The 22,087-nt window shown below is 48.4% G+C and overlaps 1 protein-coding gene across 1 annotated transcript; it reads right to left on the bottom strand.

Moving 5' to 3' along the window:
- Window positions 1–5,872: 5,872 nt before the first annotated feature.
- LOC144151550 (endothelin-converting enzyme 1-like) lies at window positions 5,873–21,443 on the bottom strand. Its single transcript, XM_077682647.1, has 4 exons — window positions 20,751–21,443; window positions 18,110–18,451; window positions 15,088–15,266; window positions 5,873–8,596 (listed from the first exon to the last, which is right to left on the bottom strand). The coding sequence occupies exons 1-4, from the start codon at window positions 21,142–21,144 to the stop codon at window positions 6,662–6,664; spliced, it is 2,850 nt and encodes a 949-aa protein (XP_077538773.1). The 5' UTR covers window positions 21,145–21,443; the 3' UTR covers window positions 5,873–6,661.
- Between the last annotated feature and the right edge of the window lie 644 nt (window positions 21,444–22,087).

The following is a 22,087-nucleotide window of genomic DNA, read 5'->3' on the forward strand; positions in this document are numbered from 1 at the left end:
TAGTGTTGCCGTTGGCGTAAATTGTGGGGCAATCCGGACTATAGTCTAAGGCTATAGACTATAGTACAGCTATAGTACAGACTAAGGCTATAGTCCAGACTGTGGCGGACATTTTAGGGCAGGGAACTGTTGTGAAAGCCAAGAAGGTGCCAAGGCTTAGTCTAGCCGGCGGTGGAAAGTTTGGTGCAGGGAAAATGCCACTGTCCAGCCGATTGCGGAAATTTTGGGGCACCCGAAGTGCCACGGCTACAGTAGATCCCATGGCGGAAATTTCGAGGCAGTGAAACTGCCGATGTTTAAGTCCAGCCGATGGAGTAATTTCTGGGAACTCATAGTGTGAAATTTTCACAGAACTAACTCACCTTCGGCGGCGAGTTAGTTCTGTGAAAATTAAATCTGAGTAGGCTTAGCTTTGGCGGTGAGTTTTGGCTGTGTAAATGGCAACGGTAGAGCCGTGCGTTCGGAAGCGAGTTATTGCCGTGATAGTGACAGGGCTATAGCCTTGCAGAATGCGCACACCACTATATATACCTCCAACAGTTACCATGAGACGGAGGCGCACCTCAGAGACCACACACGTTGGACTTAGCTTTCAGCGGCACCAGCAACGAAGCGATTTCCCCGCGACTAGCTGGACATGTTCATCCAATAATTAACAGACAGGAATTCAGTGTTGTTCGTGCAGCCACTGCGCATGCGTTGCGGCGTAGCCACATTGAATTGGTGACTACTGTAGACCACCTGCCTTCGCTTGCTTTTCTAAGGAAACAGCAATTGCTTCAGCGTTTATCAATGACGCCTGGTCGTTCATTCATTGTCTTGCCTCACTTTGGTGTGGTCGTAAGTTATGGCCGTATAATTGATCACAAGCCGAAAACACTAAAGTATACTGGCCGAGCTTGTCTGAAAATCTTCTACGCAGGAAGGCCTTCACTTAATTAAGCCTGAGATCGCGCCTCACCGCGCCAGGTTCGAATGGTGCAGATAGCGCGCAGTTGGCGCTTTTTTTAGGGGTGAAGCACCTTAAAGGAGCCATGAAGACAAAATACAAGTTGGGTTTATTAAAAAGACGGCTTAGTCCTGATAACAATGATACCAATATCATCGCAATCTTCTGACAAATAACGGAGATATTAAAGAAAACGTGTGAGGCAGTCGCGACCCCCTAGCCAATTTCCCGCAACTCTTCTATGACGTCACGGAACCTTGTTTGTGTGATTGGCGGCCGCCTAACTGACCTGTCGCGACGACACATGACTGGACGTCTGTAATGGGGCCTCTAGTTCCATTTGACCGCATCACTTTAATGCTAACGTGCAGTTAACGCACTGAAAATTATGTTTTATTGTTGGCCCGTATGACGTCATTCTCGCTCATAACATGTCACTGTGGCGCAAATTTTGAAAGTTTTTAAATATTTGCATTTTTTTTCGTTAAAAAACATCTTTTGTGGCTGTAATGGAGCTGAGTGAGATACTCAATCCTAGTTCTTTCAAATTAAGCGAAGTTGTATTTTCTCTTCATGGATCCTTTAAAGCCGAGGCTTGTCCGTCCGGCGTCCGGCGTCCATGCTCACGGCACAACACAATGTAAATGGAAACATCTGTGAACAAAAGGTTCACAGAAGGTTAACAAGGACAAAATAAAAGGTTCACAGAAGGTTAGAGAGAGAGAGAGTGTGTGTGTGCCCCTGGAGAGCCGTGCTGCGCATGTGCGAGGTGCATTGGATTGGATTGAATGCAATCGAATTGTATTGGATTTGATTGGATTGGAAATGGGTTTTAGCAGCAGTAAGCACTCTCACGCGTGATTTACGATAAGGACGATCCCTAGTGCTTCGCCCACTCGTCATGATTCAATTCGTCGAGATGCGTGAATTTTTTTATTGCGTAATCAATAGATGGAACATGTCTGCAAAATTTTCGCATCAATCCGCGTCGATCTGTAAGAGGGGAGCGACAGAAAGCCCAGAACCATATAGTGGAGAAAGCGAGTGGAGAGAGCGGCTTAGAGAGTGGAGAGAGCTTCCCTTGACAGTTGGTTGTTTCCAGCGAGACAATAAGTTTAAGCGGGGCTCGCCGGCTGCCTCTGCATGGGCGGATTTTGTGACGGAGTATGAGGGTCGTGCGAGTAACGCAAGCAGTGTATTTATGAAGCCGGGCAAGGCGTTCGCCCAGGGCCGAGCCTCAAGTTCGCAAAGAAGAGGGACGAGATGCTCACGCAACCTTAAAGGGACACTGAGGCTAAAACAGGCGATTGGGTAGCCATTCCACATGGTGTGATTTCCCCTGCGAATTCGCAGATCGCGGCGCCGCCCATGCGGCAAAACCACCTTTTTTTCGTTGCTGCGGCACAGTGACAAATGTTTAAAATGGTCGAGCATCCCCGTCGAACGCCGCTCGTGCGGCTCGTGCGGCGTATAGGGGCCGGACCTGCGGCCAATAGGAACACAGCTAGATGAACGCCACGGCATAACCATCTGCACGCTTAGCAACCAGATGGCGTTTCTTGTATACGCGCGGCGTAAGCGCGGGTGCTCCTGAAACAAACACACGCGCGTTCATAACACGATGTCACGCGCCATTTCCATCGAATGCTTAATCTGTAACCGCGCAAGTGGCGGACATCGCAGCAGGGAAGAAGTACATATTTCAAGAACAACCGGCCGAGGTAAACTGAGATGTGCTGGCAGCTGGGCGCACAGCAAGCGAACCCAGGGTTGTTTGTTGTGTTTGTCTTTTCCGCTATGTGTGCATATAATTGATAAATAATTGGTGATTGTAGTATGAAACCGCAGGTAAACTCATATTTATTGCAAAAGAGTCTGAAACAACTTGCGTAAAATCAACGCCGCCTCCCGTTCGAGACACGACAACGTCTCCCGTTCGAGACACGACTCCGTACAAGGACTTGTACACCCTTGCCTACACCGGAGACGGAGTCTTTGTGGTGACCGTGTACCTCGCGCCCAACCTCGCTCGAGACGCCGTTGCCGCCCAGCTGGACGCGGCTATGGAAAGTGTGCGCGTGCGCTCCAGACCCTCTGACCCCATAGTCTTGGTTGGCGACTTCAACGTTGACGTGCGCAAGAAGAGTGGCGAGTGGCTGGTTGAGTACATGCAGACCAGGCACTCTATGCATTGTCTCTCTGCCGGCTTCGACACGTGCCCCACTACCATTCACGGGAGTTGCATTGATCTGGTCTTTACGCGAAACTGTGACGCGCGTATGCTTCTCAAAGACCCTTTGACCGTGCACTTTAGCGATCACAAGGCAGTGATTGTGGCCGTCAGGTACAACGATAACACAAACAGGTGCTGATGAATAAATGATTACGTTCACACTCTCGTCATTAATTACGCCATTACTCGCAACACACTCATCGGTGCACCCAATGCATTCGCATTTCTGCACGATTCCCTTCGGGGAAGTGCTGGGGAATTTTTTTCTTTTTGTTTCTTACCTATGCGTGTATAAAAACCACTGGCATAATAAAAATGTCTCGTGTTGTTTGCGCTGTTACTATGAAATATGGAACCTGAATAGTCCTCAGCACACCTGCCAGGTTTCCCGAATTATCCGGGAGACATCAGCAGCTAGTGAAGGAAGAAGACGAGAACGCTCGAGGAAGCGCTTGGCGCCACGGTTCTTTTTAATATTATTCTCAAATCAATTTCGAATATGGAGGGTATAACAACTTACGTTTATGCCGATGATATTGCTTTTTACTCATCGGGCAGAGACATTCATGACTTGTGTCAACGCTTGCAAAGCTATTTGGTCTCCCTAGATAATTGGTTTAGCGGGTTACATTTATCGCTTAATGTGAGAAAATGTGCTGTTTTAGTATTTCCGGTTGCCATTCCCATATCATTATGTCTATTGTACCGATAGCAATTCATCCCCCAAGTTACAGAAATTAAATATCTTGGTATAATCTATGATGACAAGCTTACATGGCGTCCTCATATTAAACATGTTGCGGCTAAAAGAGAAAAAGGTGTAGGCGTGCTCCGCGGGCTATGTAACCACAAATTAGGGTTGCGTAGAGCCACGCTGTTAATGATATATCGGAGTTACGTTCGCCCGGTATTAGAGTTTGGCTGCGTCCTATTTTCTGGTTGTGCGGCGTACAAATTACATCCCCTATTTATCGTTGAGAGAATGGCCTTGTGACTATGCTTGGGATTACCAGAATATGTCGTTAACCCTATTTTACACCTTGAGGCACGATTTCCTCCACTGAAGTCTAGATTTCAATTATTGACCGTATTAACCTTTATCAAATTGTTTGACTCCCCACTGCAAGACACGCAGTTCATTTTTCGTCTGAGGCCTGATCTTTTTCAAAGCATTCAGTGGCCGCGGTTCCAGAGCCCCCAGATGGATCTAGTTCAGTTATGGCTTCAGCCACTTCACGCAGACCTTTTTCGGCTCCCCCCTCCTTGTATTAGTGTGTCATCTGTGGAAATAAACTTTGATAATATCTTCCCCCGAATGCAAGGATGTTTCCGGCCCGAATTCTCGATGGATTGCTGGAGGATCATTTGTCAACCCTTCATTCCCATGCCGTCATTGCTACCGATGCCTCATAAGTTGATGAGAAAGCTGGAGTCGGGATATTCTCCCAGTACCTCGATTGGTCCTTTTCAATTAGGTTACCTGATTACACACCTATTTTCCAGGCGGAATTATTGGCAATAATTTTGGCTCGTCAAAAACCTCAGCATAGATTTTCCCATGTTATACTTTCTGACTCCCTCTCTGTGTGTTCCGCATTAACACCCGCAAAAAATTCTCCAATTATCAGCACATTTCGATCATTTGTTCCTCATTAGCTTTGTGAGGTTCGGCTAGTGTGGGTTACAGGACATGCAGGAATCTCGTACAATGAAGTGAGTGATCAATTAGCCAGCATGTCTCTTGGTGGCCCTGTGGTCATGCAATGACCAAATGATAGCTTTCTATTGGGGGCGAGATTTAGGCGTCTACAGCTACTCCAGGCTTATAAGCAAGACGCCCTTCTCTCTTCTAGAGACTATAGCCACCTTCATCATGCATGGAAACCGATGTTTTCTGAAACAAGGATATGCGAGGTAGCAATCACTAAAATTCGGTGCGAAATTGCCCTATTAAACTTTTATCTTTATAAATCTCGTCTGGCCCCATCCCCGCATTGTCCTTTCTGTGACGAGCTGGAAAATATAGAACATTTCCTGTTTAATTGCCGCAGCTTCTCCCCAATGCGACGCACGCATATGGAGTCAACCTTTAAGCGCCTCCACCTTCCACTAACTACTTCCGAAGTTTTGTCACTAGGCGCTTCCACCCTTGCAGTCTGCCACAGGGATGTGTCCGCCCTACACTCCTATGTTGCGGCGACAGGCCGCTTTTCCTGCTAGCCAGCTAAGCGTTCACATTTATTTCATTTTTCTTCCTGACTCTACCTTCATATTTCTAAATTTTGAGATCTAAAATAATAGAGGTCACATCCTGATTAGGTACAAAGCTTCTTGGCCAATCCCCCGCGTGGGTATGCGCCATAATCTGAGACAGGCAACCAACCAACCAACCAGCTACGAACTCGAGCTGCAGCTTCGAGTTTGGAGTGACAAAAACTTCTTGCCTTCAGAGTTCGAAGTCCCAAATGTCATTCGTGGCATTTTTTAGACACCCGAGTTTAGCTGGGTTTGCAGACTGTACGGTCGAAACAAAAATCTCCCGAAAACGCACCCGTGTTTGCCTTATCTTTCTCTTGAGTCCGCGCACATTGCGCCGGAGCTAACTGAACACGGGTACACTTTATCATGGGGGAGATGTACCTTACCAATCCAATCCAACCTAATCGTGGTACATTTGGGGTGCCCGCCGCCTTGGTGTAGTCGCTTGTCTAGTTCAGCGCTTTAAAACTTCACTTGTGAGAACAACACTGACGCCTGTTTTAGCGAACACGTCACTCAGATAAGCTGTGTAATGAGGAAAGCAGAATAGGCATGCTGAATGCTGGCTAGTTTTCCGCACTGAGCCTATGACGTATTATTGGCAGTTTGTTGGGATTGGCTGAGGCCGACGAACAGTGGCACAGTTTTTCGGTTTTTCTGAAGGCCTATTTTTATTGACCTTGTCATGAACACTCGAATTCAATGACAAAATGGCTTTATTGCATCATCTTAATACGGCGGAAGCCAGAAATGTATAGAACAGGTCAGCCTGTGGCGCCCTACAAGTGTTTCTTCCAGCAACCCGGAACAAGCACGGCTGAAATAACGCCAAAACAGCCACATACATGGTAAAATTCGGCATATAAGCGTAAAGGCGCTGCGAGCACAACGCTTTGTTGGTTATATGAGCAATAAATTTAAACGTATATTTGTTTTGGAAGAAATATCGCAGCAATTAGTGTAGGCAACAAGCGGGACTATGAATAACAGCTCGACCTGCATGTTGCGCCCGTCGGAAAGTACGTCCAAGGAGCTTCGACATGATGCTAGTTGCAAACACACGGGTTAAGAACCAACTTGAAACGCGGTCAGAATTCATCAAGAGACAACAAAATACGAAAATAAACCACAAGTTTTATCCCTAGCACGGCCGTTATAAGAAGAAACACAACTGTTGTATGCGGAACAGGAAGACCACGAGGAATGCGGCACCAAACATCTCACGGAACGTCGCACCGGTGAGTTGGATTCATCGGCGAACCAGGCGGGCAGTTGAAAGCTTGCGAAAATGCTTTGACGTGCTTAAGCGACCAATCGCAGACACTGCGAAAGTTTCCCCTATCGCTCCCCAAACAGTGGACAAAGCAGAGCGCCACCAAAAGGAGCTGGGTGGGCGTGAAGCGTCCAAGGTGCGGAACTTCTCGCCCGTTGACTTGGACATCGGACTCGAACGCATCCACGAGGACGTTGGCCGTAAGGGCGACGTCTGTGATAACCTCCATGTACTCTGCGGGTGATCCATTGGTTACACACTCCGTCAGGTCCTTGATGGCGGCGGTGAGTTGGTCGTCCGAGCTGAGCTCGCTATCGGCTATGGTCAAGAGGCGGCCCAGCGCCGAAGCCACTTGAGAGCCCAGGCCGCCGTAGTTGATGGCGCTCGCGAGTGCAGTGTCGAAGAAAGGGAAGTACGCGGCGGGGGGGATGAGCTGGAATGATCGCCGTCCGTCCTCGGAGAGGAACAAGGCGAACAGTTGGAGAGATTCGATGGCTGTCATGACGATGGAGTCATTCGCGCTTCTCGAGAGTAAGGCGGACGTGGCCCAGTTTTGGACTAGCGAGTCATTCATGTTGTAGCCGACGAGATCGTGATCTGGGGTCGTGATGTTGAAGCGCCGGAACGCGGTCGGCATGGCCGACAAGTTGGCGATTGTCGCGATGCTTCCCTGATAATGTGGCCTTCGCGAGAGACGCCGAAGAAAGGCGTCACCAACGGATTTCGCAATGTGCTCGGCGGAGGTTCGTCTGTGGCCGCCAAGGGCTAGTGTGTTGTAGCGATCGAAGACAGCGCGAGGGGAAAAGACGTAGGCTCTAGTGAGGCAGAAGGCCTCGTAATAGACCTGCGCCCTAGGGAAGCTGTTGTAGTAGTTCACGATGAGGTGCTCGTTCGCGTAAAGGGCAGCCACCTGAACCGTGCACCAGGACGCGAAGATGTGCGCCACTATTTCGCCGCGCTCGTCCCAGAAATCTAGAAACGCCTCAAGAAATTTCTTTCCCGCCGTTACGAGTTGCAGCGATTCGCTGATCGTCGGGAAGAGTTTCATCAGATTGAACTTCCATCGGCTGAGGCCCAGTCCCAGATACAATCCGTCGGGCATCGCCTCTGGGCGCTGGCGAACCGCGTACGCATCCATCAGCTTTCGCAATACGGAGCCTTCGGCGGACGCGATGAGACGCTCGTCGCTGTCTGGGTCTCCGCTGCCTGCCGTACCGAAGCTGTCCCTGAGCACGTGAAAGTAACGCTTGAAGCCGGTGTCACTGGCGTGCGGCGATTGCATGACGTAGTGGAAGGCCAAGCCAGGATCGACGGCCAGGGTGGTCTTCTGCTCAGACACGCGCAGCGTCACGCTCACAATGGCGTCCCAGCCGAGCTTGAGCGCGCTGTAGACGAGTGTGAACACCAGGTCGGGCGCGGCGGCATCTCGAGGCCACGTGATGCCCGCATTCTCCAGAGCATTCCGGACGGTCTTGAGTTGGTCGATCTTGTTGTGTAGCAGGCCCCTACAGCTCCGGTAAACGGCCGCAGCGCGTTGGACGCTGTTCTGGTCGTGTCCCGGCGGTGGCATGTCGACGTTGCGGAGGGCACGCGCCACCTGCTCCAGCACCCGTCCGTAGTACTCCTCGCGGACGCTCAGCTGGTGCTGTCTCTCCCAGCCGCTGCACACGAAGCGCGTGAAACCCTGGCAGGGATTCACCGACGCGTCGATCGAGGAGCTCACCGTCTTGCCGTACTCGGAGCACTCGAGGCTCGAGCACACGTCGTCGCCAGTTGGCGCCGCTGGGAACAGGAAGACGTAGCCCAGCCCGACCGTTATGCAGAAGGTGACTGACACAGCACCCCGGAGAATGGGAAGCAGCGGCTCCTTCGGGAGGGCGACCTGCAGATAAAACAGTGTGACGCAGCTGTACTTGCAAGGTAAACTTTGAGTGCGTGAGAAGAAGGTTGGTCAGTTAGCTGCATGTGATATCAGCAGGCGTTCTTAGAGCCAATCTTATTCTCTTTAGCCGACTCTTAACGTTGAAGACACTGCCAACTTAACAACCGATACCGTCACAAAGACAGAACCTAAAAATTGAAAAATAAATCTCGGGAAATTATTAAAGACATGCGAATCACACCACTGGCTCACATAACTGCTGAATATGTACAGCGATAAGAAAAAAAACGTACACAGTTGTTAGATCAAAAAACAGCGCGCAAAAAACCAGGACAGAAAAAAGAGGACAACAACACGAGCGCTGTGTTGTTGTCCTCTTCTTTCTGCCATGTTTTTTTGCGCGCTGTTTCACCACTATGCACAGTTAGAGTCAGCTGGGCTGCTGAACGTGATATAGTTTGTTTTAATGTGTATGTATCAAACCGTTATTAATCGACTTTTTGTGACAACCATGTTCAACAATCTAACGTTCCTACTATTCCCCCGTCAAGTATATTCACGGTCATACGGCGGTTTCAGGAGTACAAACGACGCGCTTTGCCTCATGGTTGTACATTAGAACGCTCGTAACCACAGCCATACCATTAGTCATACCCTTTGGTAGAAGGTTCACCTATTTGAGATAGGAGGCGCACGAAGCCCCTACGCCCTTTGTATGGTACCACTATATTAAGATGTGAATTCTTACCGTTTTAATAGATCGTCAAAGCAATAAACCAGGTAAACTGCTTAGGTTGGCTTTCTTCTTAACACCGGTGGATTGCAGAGAAATGATGCAGGTACATTATTCAAGGACACTGTACGTTTATAACTCAGCAGAAAATGCCTTACGTTGGAGCATGGAAATGTGAATATACGGAATTAACGTTCTGAATAAGCGTACTACTCCCTTCCGTGGTTCCCGCGCACTTGAGGAGTGGGGAAGGGGGGGCATGACCAATTTCTGTCGCGTGTAAAGCGCGAGATGCTTGTAATACATGACGATACGTAGCTTGCGAATGCTAATAATTCATGCTACTTTGATTGATTAATGGCAATAGTCTTTCTTGGGCTACTTAAACCCTAAAATATCTGTCTGTTTGTCTGTCCAACCGTCGGTAGGTCGGTCGGTCGATTCAGCCATCCGGCCCAAAACTAACAATTCTCGAACGAGACGTCTGGAAAGATACTTCAGCTTTGTCGACATGTTGAGGAAGGGGAAAAGGTTGGGCATATTTGAGGGAAAACGCCAATTCACACGTTATATTTATTTGAAAATTAAAGACGGCTTGATATTTGCGATAGCAAAGAAAAGTGCGCGCTGAAAACAATATTTACAACCAGAAATACACGAAGAGCTCGCGCGAGCCTGGATCTCGTGGCACTGTTCCAAGTTCAGCAGTAGCAAAACATTCCAGTAGATGGCGGGAGCAGTGGTACGCGGGGAAATCGAATTGGCTTGAGCCAACCTTCTCCGTGTTTATCGTGGGAGGATAGAAAGGGAGGGGAAGAGGGGAGGGGAAGGAGTGAGGGAGGGGAGGGAGGGGGAAGGGCAGAAGAGGATGAAAGGGGAGGAGGGGGGAGGGGAAGAGGGAGGGGAAGGGCGGAGGAGAAAAGAGAGATCTATGTTCGAGAGGCGGCGGAAGTCATTTGAAGTCAAGTTGAACCTGCAGTAGAGTTCAGAAATTTCGGCTTCGCTTAAGCGAAGCTTATTACTCCAGATCAAACCATAAAGCGCCTCGTTCTTGTCACTCGGACCTTCAAACTCAACCGAAGTCAAACCAATGCCTCATACGCTTGCGCATTGACACCGCCTAATTGCTCATTTGTGCCAAGCGGAAGGGTTCGGAGAGGGGATAGAAGAAAGTAAGGACGCGTGTCAAATAAAATTTGTTTATATCATTCCCCTGAATTCTGTGCCACATCTGTGTCGTGCGCTGAAAAGCTTCGCTGATCATTCACCTTCACAGAGCGGAATGGCTGCTAATTTTCATATATTCGGCGCGCCTTTCTCAATTACTCTCTGGCCATGATCTAAACGTGTGCTGTATTCTTTCGGCCAATATCTATTTTCTGTTCCTCCATTTAGCGCACTTTCATTAGAAGTTTTGCTGCACTAGATTTACAGTCGTGATCACATAACTATTGAAAAGTGCGGTACGGCGCGGTACGGTCTGTCTACAGTGCGATACGGTGCGCACTGTACAGTGCGCTGTGTAGTGCGGACACTGTACATTGTAGTGTAGAGTACACAGTACACTATACACTACATTGCGGTGTGCAGTGCGGTGCAGTGCGGTACGGTGCGGTGCGATTCAAAAGTGCGGTATGGTCTGTCGCCTTACAATAGCACGGGAATACAGGATACGGGGCCGTTAGAGATTTGCCGACATCGCCTCGTTCCCGTCTGGACAGGAGCTGCAAATGATGCTCCAGCAGGAAAGTTCGATTTAAGGGTCGAAGACGGCACAAAACATCGAGAGCATTGCTAAACAGACACAGACACCTTCCTCAGAGTATAACTACGTATACCCCGACCCCAGATATAACTACCCAGATATAACTACCCAGATATAACTACCTACAGATATAACTGCCTTCCAGTTTTCAGTTATGATAAAACAACCAGAAAAAATATGTATACAGTCGAACACGGATATATCGAATTATTGTGTATGTCGAACAGTCTGAACTTTCCCTTGGAAATCCCATGCCAAAGTATAGCGCTGTTGTACGCGTACATCAAACTCCTGATCACGGGTACATTCGATACATCGAACGCTGCGCCGCAAGTGTCCCTGCAAGTACGCTTCTCCTGAGGGAGTAGATGCGATGGTAATGATGACTTCTCGCGGGCGCTGCTCCGCTCGGTGAGAAGGAGGCGGCGTCGCGTCGTCTCGATGGCCTTTAACAGCTGCTCGCACGCTAGCATGGGGGCGGCCGCATGACAGCGAGAACGGTGGAGTGATTGGGTGCGAAAGGAAATAAAGGAAGAGGGAAACCCGACTTGAAGCGCAGTTTGTGGGGTTTTTTTTTTTTAGTGTATAAGCGGTTACCGGTGGTGGCTCGCTCAGGGGGACTTACGGGGCGTGGTGAGAGTGTTTTGTCCGCGGCCCTTGATTCATAGCCACGGTCACGAAAGAACGGAAGAATTTGGATTTAGCGACGATATCGTACAGTATTGAACCAGTACAGGAAGATGTAGGCTGTAGGGGTATTTGAAATTCCTAGCAGCATTTTTTAACGCAAAACTGCGCATCAAACCTGAAGTAAGGCGAAGGCAGCACGCTACGGCCGTTCCGGAGCGTGTCGTGTGCAAAGCGTCTTTGTTGCTCCGCTCCAGACAAGAGGGGTTCGGATGCCGAAGACGACAGCGCTTTTCCGGATGCTACAACGGCACTCGAGTTCGTAAGTGTTGACGACCGTGTGAGAGGCTGTGGCGTACATCACCGATGCCAAAGAAGTGGACCCTACTAGGGGCCTTGACAACGTTCCCAATCACCTACTGCAGTCAGTGTTCAGATTCGCCACTGTTGTGGCACAGTGTATAACACCGGATTTTCTAATTTTGACTGCCTTCGTAAGCTTGAAGACACTGTGGTGAATTTTATGGCGCAGAAGAAGAAGTAAGCGAATCTCGACTTTTTTTACGTTAAATAAAGTGTGGTGGTCGTCGCGCTATGGTTCGAATTTTCCGTGCTGTGAGGAACAAATCGGTAAGCTTATGCTTGTCACAATCTCAAATCTCTCCGTGATGTGCAGAGTTATCCGATAATCTTCGGACAGGGGTATTTTATATTTCGGATTATCGATATATCCAACTATTCTGCGATCCCCTTGGAGTTCGATATATCCGTGTTCGAGTAATTAGCTTCTGCTGGGGTCCATCTCGCGGGGTACTTCAACAACTTAAATACTAAGCAGTACACTGTCTCTCACTAAAGGTAATGGTATACAGCCAATGCGTACTTCATGAACTTCATAAAAACCTTGAGACAAGAAGGGTCAGCTAAACTACACCGAAAAAAAAAGATGACAAAAGTTATGTATAGTAATAGGAAATTAAGTGTTTTGGGTTTGATAACGCATTTTATCTGGAATTAAACGAATGGAGTTCGGAAGGCCATGCACTCCGTAGGACTGAAGTTCGTGGCAATACAGGTTTACAGGAAAAGAGCAGCCGATGGAAAAACGACGTAAGGAATCTAGGACCGCGCAGAATAGGAGGGGTTGGAATCTTCGGGGATGGAGACCTCGATGTGGGAGTAAATGCGTTACTGCTGCTGCTAGTGATGACGAAACACTATCTGCATTAGTGAAAGATGACGGCACTGAAACCGCATGATAGCAATCTATTCAATGGCAAGCGATCCACAGCATTGCGAACGACAGAAAAAGAGCCGTCGTCACCTGTTCGCTGGCCTTAAAAAAGACATTTGTGCGAAAGCATTAATACAGTTTATCGTCAATGAATTCGTGAAGCCCTCCGCATTTTTCAGTTGATAAGTCACTTGCGCTAAGGTCATGGCATGGTTGACGCGCAATAGGAAGAGCGAGAGAGACAGAATAAACATTGATTTCTGGTAAACGGGGGAGGGCAAATGCGGGTGTCAAAGAAAACAGGAAAGGGTGGCCGTCTTATTCCAGCAGGGCACGAGCTACGGCCGCTGACGTAGCCTGTTCGACCAGTGCAGCCTGGTCCTTGAGCTGGCCGCTTCGCAGCGCGCACTCCCACTGCTCGTAGGTTGGATGGGTGGGAGGTAGGGGCTTGGTAGGGCGCTGCCATACTGATTTGATTTGATTGTAGGGTTTAACGCGCCGACGCAACGCAGGCGATGAGGCGTGCCGTAGTGGAGGGCTCCGGATTAATTTTGACCACATGGGTATCTTTAACGTGCGCCGAAATCTCGTACACACGGGTGTTTTTGCTTTTCGCCTCCATCAGAAAAGCGGCCGCCGCGGCCGGGAATTGAACCAGCGTCCTCGAGCTCAGCAGCACAACGCCTTAGCCCCTGAGCCACCACGACAGGTCACTGCCATACTAAGCGGAGTGTTGTTAATGGGAAGTTGTAGTGTTTGCACTTTAGAGAGTAGGTGGGCGGATGTGGTGTAGATGTTGGTGGTTGTAGAAGGTGTTCGTCTGTAGGCGGCGCCAGATCCGTTCGTTCGCGATGGGATAGGAGGTGTGAGGTGGTGGGTAGGCGGCACGGGAGCGCTACAGGCCTACGTTAGGCCTAACGTCACGTTCTTAGGCGGGCGTCGGCCACCCGTACCCACATCTCGACGTACACCAACTACGGCGCTGCCAGTCCTGTTTGTCTCGTGTGTTTTTGTCAGTTTTGGTATAATTTTTATTGCAAATACTATGAACCAACTAGCCCACTTCTGTTAAACCTAAGCATTAGAAGTTAGGCCTAACATTAGCACATCTAACAACGTGAATTATTACCTATTGGAAAAAAAAAACACTCAATCTACGCCAAGCTGCGGGTACTGCTCCACGTCGTAGACCTCAAACCCAGAGGCTTTGCCTGTGCAGGCGCATACCCGATGGCTGCTCTAGCAAATTGATACGAACTCGCACAGTCGCACCAACCAACCATACCAACAGCACCATATCAATAGCGCGGGATTGGCCAACGCTTGATAAGCTTGGTGCATACCTCAGCATGCACCAAAAATCAATAAGCCAACTACTTAGAGCTCTAGGAAGGTCGACAACAAGAAACCTGTTCCGGTACTCTGCACGCTTTTATGTGTACAACAAAGCACGCCAAAAGGTTGGATACCCAAAGAGTAGCACATATCCGCTGTGGGGTGGTGAACTACGCTTGTTAATGCGGGACCCACGTGCGCCGCTTTCGCTCAATAATCAGTGTGTGGAGAGGCCGAACCATGGAGTGTCAATTTTAAAGCGAAGCGTTATATGCTTCGCCCCCCCTCCCCCCTCCTCCCATGCGCATGCGCGAGAAAACTAGGTTAGAGGGGGGTTGGAAGTAAGGGGAGAGAGATTGGCTGGGTGTACAGATAGCCTGGCTATACTCTCGCGTGTACCGACACTGGTTAAGTGGCAACGGCGCATCGTAAGCAACGAACAAGACTCTCTCGCAGCAGAGCGTGACACAGCTCAGTCGGCAACGGCGGGCAGGGGCGGTGGCGGTGCGGGTGGAGCAGCGTCAGCGAGGCAATGGAAACACGCCATCCGCGGGTTGCTTCCAAATGTGAAGGCCCCGCGTATGCGTAAAACAGCGGCCGCACGTTACAGCTTCGCTGATTACCCAGAGTGCATGGGCGCATTTCTTTTTAATTATCTAGCTCTGTCGCTATTTTCCTGGTTTCTTAACGTTACTTATCAGTTAGACTTGTTTTGAGGCGAGTTGGCCCTAGAGCACAGCTCGATGAGTGCACCTCTCAGGCCTGTAGTGTCTGACCTTGCGGCGGACCCTACTCACCGGTGAAGGGGGGTGGAAGTGGCTTTGGGGCGCCACCTTTCGCATTGCGGAGGCCCTGCGGTCCGTCTCATATGGCTTCTGAGGCAGGACTCCCGAGAGATGCGGCCGGATCCGCAGTTCGACCGACTGCCAAATCTCGGAGATACGGCGCATCACGTTGGAGGCGTAATGGACCGGCTCTGCTCGTGAGGGGAAAATCAATCAATCAATCAATCAATCAATCAATCAATCAATCAATCAATCAATCAATCAATCAATCAATCAATCAATCAATCAATCAATCAATCAATCAATCAATCAATCAATCAATCAATCAATCAATCAATCAATTAATTACACAATAAACCAATCAGTCAAGCAATCAATCCCTCAATCAAGCAAACAATCAACAAATCAATTATTCAACCGATCAATCAATCAATCAATCAATCAATCAATGAGCAGTCTAACAAGTCAGTCCGGTGAATTAATCTATTACGTAATCACTCATTCAACACCCAGTTTGCGAAATAAAATAGTAAAATCCTTCCTTTATAGTAATCGGACAAGCCACCTAAGCAGTCAGTCAGGCGAAATAATTGCTGATCACACTCAGTGACTTTATCGACATAAAATTTTATTCATTGTACTATATATCGAGTGGCAAATCACAAATAAACCACTTTACCAAGTAAATTTACAATAAAAGTATTTCACTCATAGTACTATATATCATGGCTGATAGATGGTAGTAGCAGTGGTGTTCCATGCGGGAAATTTTCCCTTTTTCGGGGAGTTTCTGGCTGCAGTTTAAGCCATAACGGAAGAACGGAATCTTTAATAGAAGCAGAGAGTTTTAGGAGTCGTGGAGTAAAACGGAAGAATAATGTCAGTAAACCGGACCTGGCATCCTTCATTGCTTTTTTCTTTAAAAAGGTTCCCGTAACACTGCGTCAGATTTATGTTTCAATATTCGCAGTCGTGTTCCCCCAAGCCCCAAGCATCCAAGACCACTTCTAATCCAGTTCATAAAACGGGAAGGGGCGTAGAGGAAAGAATACTCCACGAGAAAGAGCCAGCAAAGTGCGAAACGGTGGTGGCTGAAGGGCTGAAGGCTGTTCGCATGTATTCCTGCGCATATATATAAAACGTTATTTCGGGTGCGCCTTTGTCCACGTGCTGTCAAAAAGATTACTCTGGATTAATTTTGACCACCTTGGGCTCTTTAACTTGCGCCGAAGTCTCGTACACACGGGCGTTTTTGCTTTTCGCCTCCATCAGAAAAGCGGCCGCCGCGGAAGGAAGCCGAACCCGCGACCTCGTGCTCATCAGCGCAACGCCTTAGCCACTGAGCCACCGCGGCGGATAATCATTTTGTCAAGTGAATAAAATAATTGTGTGATTATCTTATCAATAATAAATCGATTGATCTGTAGATAAAAATAGTGATTAGATGATTATTTAATTTATTGTTTGATATATCGAATAGTAAACCGACCGTTTATTAAACACACGATGAAATTAATCACTCGGGACAAACTCGGCACATAAGTTTTGGTTGGAGCTAGGGACCAAACTAAAATTAGAAAACTCTTCCCAACAAAATTGCAGGCAAAAGTAACGAGTCGTGTTAAGCTAGTTTTACCAAAGCATGCGAACAAGCATGATAATTTATTTCGGAAGTAGATGCTTAGTATATACTTGGTTCCACTTGCATACTTGCATATTTAGTTCCACTTAGTATGCAAGAGAAATCAAAAAAGACGGGTTAACTATCCCTCTTGTTTTCGGGCAGCAGCGCTCACCATATTTTGGTCTAGTGCAAATTGATTTAAAACGAGGAGACTGGGCTGTCATAACAAAGCCTACAAAACAAAGGAATGCTCGGTAGGCAAAACAATCGCAACGAAACACTGCGAAACAAAAGGCCGCAGAACATTTCTGAATAAACCGACAATACAAAAAAAAAGTTGCGGAAATGAATACGTTGGTTATCTACGATGTGCGAGGACATAGTGTATGTCACAACGCAACATATATGCTACCGAGTCACCCTCATTTATCCATACTCCATACGCTGCTCCTAAATGACAACTACAACGCAAATTTTAAACAAACACTTTATTCATCCCTGCTGTCAATGCTGTCTTCATAGTTAATAGCCAGTATCGGAGCTAACGGTCTTTTTGAAAGATTTACGACGCAATCACTGACATGAACATGACAACAGGGCAGCTCTTGGAAACCGGTCTTGACTGCTTTAAAGCCCGGGAGATGTGAAGTGAAATCACGCGGTTAGGGTAGTCACCATAGCGAAGGTTATGCCGGTCACGAGGTACGCTATGGCTAAAGATTGCTTCACACTGAGAAGCCACTGCAATGCCCCGCCGGAGACCTCAGACCGGGTCCTCATGTAGGTTTAACACTGATGCCGTACAGACAAAAGCAGTTTATGCCGATAGGGTGCTCCCACGAGGGAAAGTGTTTTTCCTCCATGGGTGCTCCCAAAGGCCATCAACCTACAACAACCCTGGTGGGAGTGTCACTGAATCCTCAGCGGTCACGCCAGTGCAACCATTCACAAAATGTTGGAGGACACTTCAGCTTCGCGTTTAGAAGTGGAACGCGAAAGCCGAGCAGAAGCTTAAGCGGATGATCCATTGGATCTTGAAGGCGGCGACTAGACGGCGACTCCACACTGCCCACGCGTTCCCCCCGGGAGGCCGAAAGGCTCCCACCTAGCAGCGCACCATTTTACGCTGGGACGCCAAGTAACGGGCGCGGTGGAAGGCGGTAAGAAGCCGCCGCCGCTTAGCACTTTAACTATAGTAAAATTAACAATAGTTTAACTATCGGCTGTCAGCTATGAGAAGGCAGCGCCACGGCTTGCTGCTCAGCTTGACGTCACCTCTCTGCGCACGCCCTGTTGATCTGTACTGTCGCTCTCTGTCCGCGGATCGATGGCGCAAATTTTTTGCCGGCGCGCAAGATCTATTACTCGCGCAACAGTAACATAACAGCTACGCCGAAAAAGCACACTTACTGGTATCTGGTCGCCTGAAGTCCGGGGTCTGTGTTTCGGTGTCTCTAATCCCAACGTACCGAGAAACGAGATGCGCATCTTCGCTGCAAAGACTGCGGCCGCTGTGGTCTGTGTTCAAGTAAGTAGATGGGGCACTCCTGGCGGTCGGTAGCACGGCACTCTCCACATCAGCACGGCGGCCGGGGTCGCACTTCAAGACCTTCAAGTGGATGCTTGATCGCTGGCGCCGCGTTTTCTCGAGGAATGAGAACGCCGGGTTCATTATGATGTCATGGGTGAGCGCGGGAGTCGGCTCCTCGGCGGCCACGCTCGTCTCGCTGGCGTTGAAGGCGCTCTTTTTGGCTGGGCAAAACAATTTTCTGTGAAAGTCGACTAGAGGCCACAAGGACAAGAGATAAGAAAGGGCACAGGACAGGAGCTGACAGAACAAGGAACAAGACTGGCACAGGACAGCGCCTGTCCTGCATCCTCTCTTGTTCCTGAATTTTGCCCTGGGCCCTGTAGCCGAATATGAATCACGAACGGGCCCAATCATTCACTCTATTAATCCGTATAGCATTTTTGACGGGTACCCCCACAACCAGGACCATGTGACGCCCTGCATATTCACAAAAATGCACATTAGTCGAAAAAAAAAACAACCTGTAATCGTTATAATAGTGTAAATGGAGATATTTGGTCAAACAGATTAAAAAAAATCAAGAAATAAGAAAAATTGAAACAATGAAGCTTTTACGACCAAATCTTACGGAATCATAAATATGCCTCTCATACATCTCCCTCAAAAACCCAACAATTAACAAAAAGAGTCCGCGACAGAACATTGTGATTACGTGTAAATATTGAGATATTTGGTGAAACAGAATAAAAAACCAAGAAATAAGAAAAATAGAAAAAAGATGAAATTTCAGTGAAAATATCTTACAAGATCATAAATATGCGTCGCATTCATCTGCCTCAAAAACCCAAAAATTAACAAAAAAGTCCGCGAAAGAACATTGTGATGCGTATACTGGCGAAAATGGCGAAAAACCTTGTAACGCCCTGTATTTCCACAAAAATGCAGATGTGGCGAAAAAACACGTGCAATCGTTCGAATAGCGTAAGTGGAAATAATTGGTCAAGCAGAATACTGAAAACCCAAAAATAAGAAAAATAGGAAAAAGATTTCACACAAATGACCTGACAAAATCAAAAGGTAGTGTCTATTATCCCGGCAACCGTGAGAATTACCGTCGGAAATTTCTCACGGCAGTCACCTCTTATTGGCTAAGCACGCTACACGGAGATTCTATGGGATAAATATTGACTAAAGCCATGCTTGTAGCTGCCTCTGTAGCGCTGTGGTATAGTACTTTGTTTTAAACGTGGACGTGTCATCGGGATTTTGTTGATACTTTTCTTTACTCTGGTTCTTACTATATCAAAAGATCGACGCACATGACTTCTAGAATTGGTTGAACGACGTTTTTGTGTTCTGTGCCGTTGGGCTGGGTTAGATTAGGTTTGTTGGAGTTGGGCTGGATTTGGGTAGGTTATGATGCGTTCGGTTAGGTTACGCTAGGTTCAGTAAGGTTATGTTACGTTAGGTTACGTTGGGACGTAATATCATTCAGCAAACTTTAGGCCAGCCAACTTTTACGGAAACTGCCGAGAGAATTTCCCGGAGGTTAATTCTCACGGCTTCCGTGAGATTAGACACAGCCAAATCAAAAATATGCATCTTATACACATCCCTCCCCCCCCCCTTCCCGCCCCAAACCCAGAAATAAACAAAAAAGGCCCGCAAAAGAACATTAGGAGTACGCATAAAATAGCGCAAGTGGACCAACTCTGCAGTACCCCTTCTTCGAAAAAAAAAAAAAAACATAATTGAAGTACAGGTGATTCGCCGGTATAACGGTATGTATTTACATCGGCGAAAAGAAATGAAAAAAAAAAAACTTAGAGAAAATAATAAACGGGCGGCGCAGCGAGACAACGGACCCATGTAGAGCCCGGCGTACCCGTCGTAGGACGTTCCGCAGAGGCTTCGAAAACCAAGCGGTTTAAATAGTCATAACCGTTCGAAACTCGTGAACCGATGGCGCGTGTCGTACATCTATTTCCCCGTTCCTTAGCGCAAAGAAAAGTGCCAGTACACTTGAGGCAAAATATATGTAATTAACCGGCAGCGCCTGCGTTCATTTAGTTAGGAACGCTTGCTGGGTTGGATTTTACGATAGTAAGAAAAAAAAAAAAAAAGGGCGGTGAAACGCCGGCACGTGCGGGAGGAAAAGCGAGCCCACAAAATAGAAATTCCGCTAGCGCAGTTTCAGGCAGGTGGCGCGCGAGAACAGCGAAGGCGGGAAATTTGAAATGCGTTGGGTGGTAGCAGTGAGCGGATAACGGCGCTACAGCCCGCTATATATATTCACTGCTTGCACTTCCGACAGCTTCCGCATTGAGTCGGACGGCTTATTTTTTGCTACATGACCTCGGCTAGAAACGCACAAGGAGTCGCGGGCTTGCCACCGCTGGTTCCACACAACTGAACGCGCACGGCTTGCGTGCTCAAGCGTTTCGGAGTCTAACACCGTGCACGTGGCACTCTAGGAGCGTGCTACACTGTAATCTAACCTAGGTTACGAGGCACACTTACCGGTTGGCCTCGGATACGGGGAGGGTGAATCGGAGGCTCGAACCACGGCGCAGGTTGACACAGGAGAGGTCTTCGTTTGCGGGAGGCAGCAGCCGACCGGGCCTGTGATAGCGGGCGGCGGCGCAGGGCTGGCTGTGGGTAGCTCGCCGGCTTCGGCGGCAAAATGGCGGCCACGGTCGGAGGACCCCGAGCCCGTCTTGGAGTGGATGCTTGGGTGCCGGTGCCGCGATTTCTCCCGCGTTTCACGACGAGGCGTGGTTGTGACGCTTCGGGTGGACGCCTCCGACGCTACGCTCGTCACACTGGAGTTGGAGGCGCTCTTCCGCGTCTTGCCTTTCCCTCGCTTTGCTGGAGTCTCCGCGGAGGCGTGCGAGCGCTGGGAGGGCGTCGCCATGGAGGCTTGGGAAAGACAGTGCGGGCTTGAGGGGTGCAGCTACTGTCGTCGGCAAGGCGACCGATGGGGTCAAATGGCGGACCGTAGAATGTTCCAGGCTCGCGAGCGCGTGACGTACCTTTCACGAGAGCCTGATTGCCTTCGTTTTCGTCAGAGCAAAGCGGCGCGTGAAGACCTGAGGTCTCTTAAACACTTTGGGTGACGCAGAAGTGATTGATAACAGCTCCGTATTTTATTTGACCATAAAATTTCTATTGCCAGAGAAGTTGCTACAGTAGCTTCCAACGAAGGGCTCAGAATAGATTTGGACAGCCAAATAAAAGACACCCCTGGTGGGAAGAACATGAGTGGAGGAGGAAAAAAATCTAAACCAGCTTAGACGATAGTGCAAGCCTGATGTCACAGCAGAGTAAAAATTATTCATAGAGTTTTAGTGGCTAGAAGGAATGCGTTTTAAAATGGTGCTAACATTTTGAGCCCTCTGCAGGTCGGCTTCAGGACAGGATGTGCAATGTGGTCTGATCACATAAACCTAAAGAGTCACCTTCATCTGGCTCGTTGTTTTAGAGAGGGTACAGCCGCTGTGACATTCGATGTAGGGAAGTGATATGATTGCGTGGAACATCGTATTCTCTTCGAAAAGGTGGTTCGATTTTCTTTTCCAGAATATCCAGAATATCAAAATTAATCCGAAGCCATCCACTATACGTACACGGCGCGCCTCATCGCCCGCGTTGCGTCGGCGCGTTAAACCCCACAATCAATCAATCAGGAATTCGCTTATGCGCTGAGACATCCTCTTAATGGTCTACCGCCTCTACGTTCACCCTATTCTAGAATTCGGCTGCATTCTTTTTTCGAGTTATCCATTTTACAAGCTCCGCCCATTAGTTACTTTACAAAAACGAGATTTGCGATTGTGTTTGGAATTGCCTAAGTACGT

Source organism: Haemaphysalis longicornis, unplaced genomic scaffold, assembly GCF_048455015.1.
Source record: "Haemaphysalis longicornis isolate Haplotype H1 unplaced genomic scaffold, Haemaphysalis longicornis Haplotype H1 scaffold_9, whole genome shotgun sequence".
Lineage (NCBI taxonomy): Eukaryota > Metazoa > Arthropoda > Arachnida > Ixodida > Ixodidae > Haemaphysalis > Haemaphysalis longicornis.

Excerpts from the sequence above, each read along its gene's own strand:
- LOC144151550 (XM_077682647.1), bottom strand. The coding sequence starts at position 21,144 with ATGGCGACGCCCTCCCAGCGCTCGCACGCCTCCGCGGAGACTCCAGCA. Across the intron at positions 18,452-20,750 it reads CCCGTATCCGAGGCCAACCG|CCAAAAAGAGCGCCTTCAAC; the intron begins GTAAGTGTGCCT and ends TGTTTTGCCCAG. Across the intron at positions 15,267-18,109 it reads CTTCAGGCGACCAGATACCA|AGCCGGTCCATTACGCCTCC; the intron begins GTAAGTGTGCTT and ends CCTCACGAGCAG.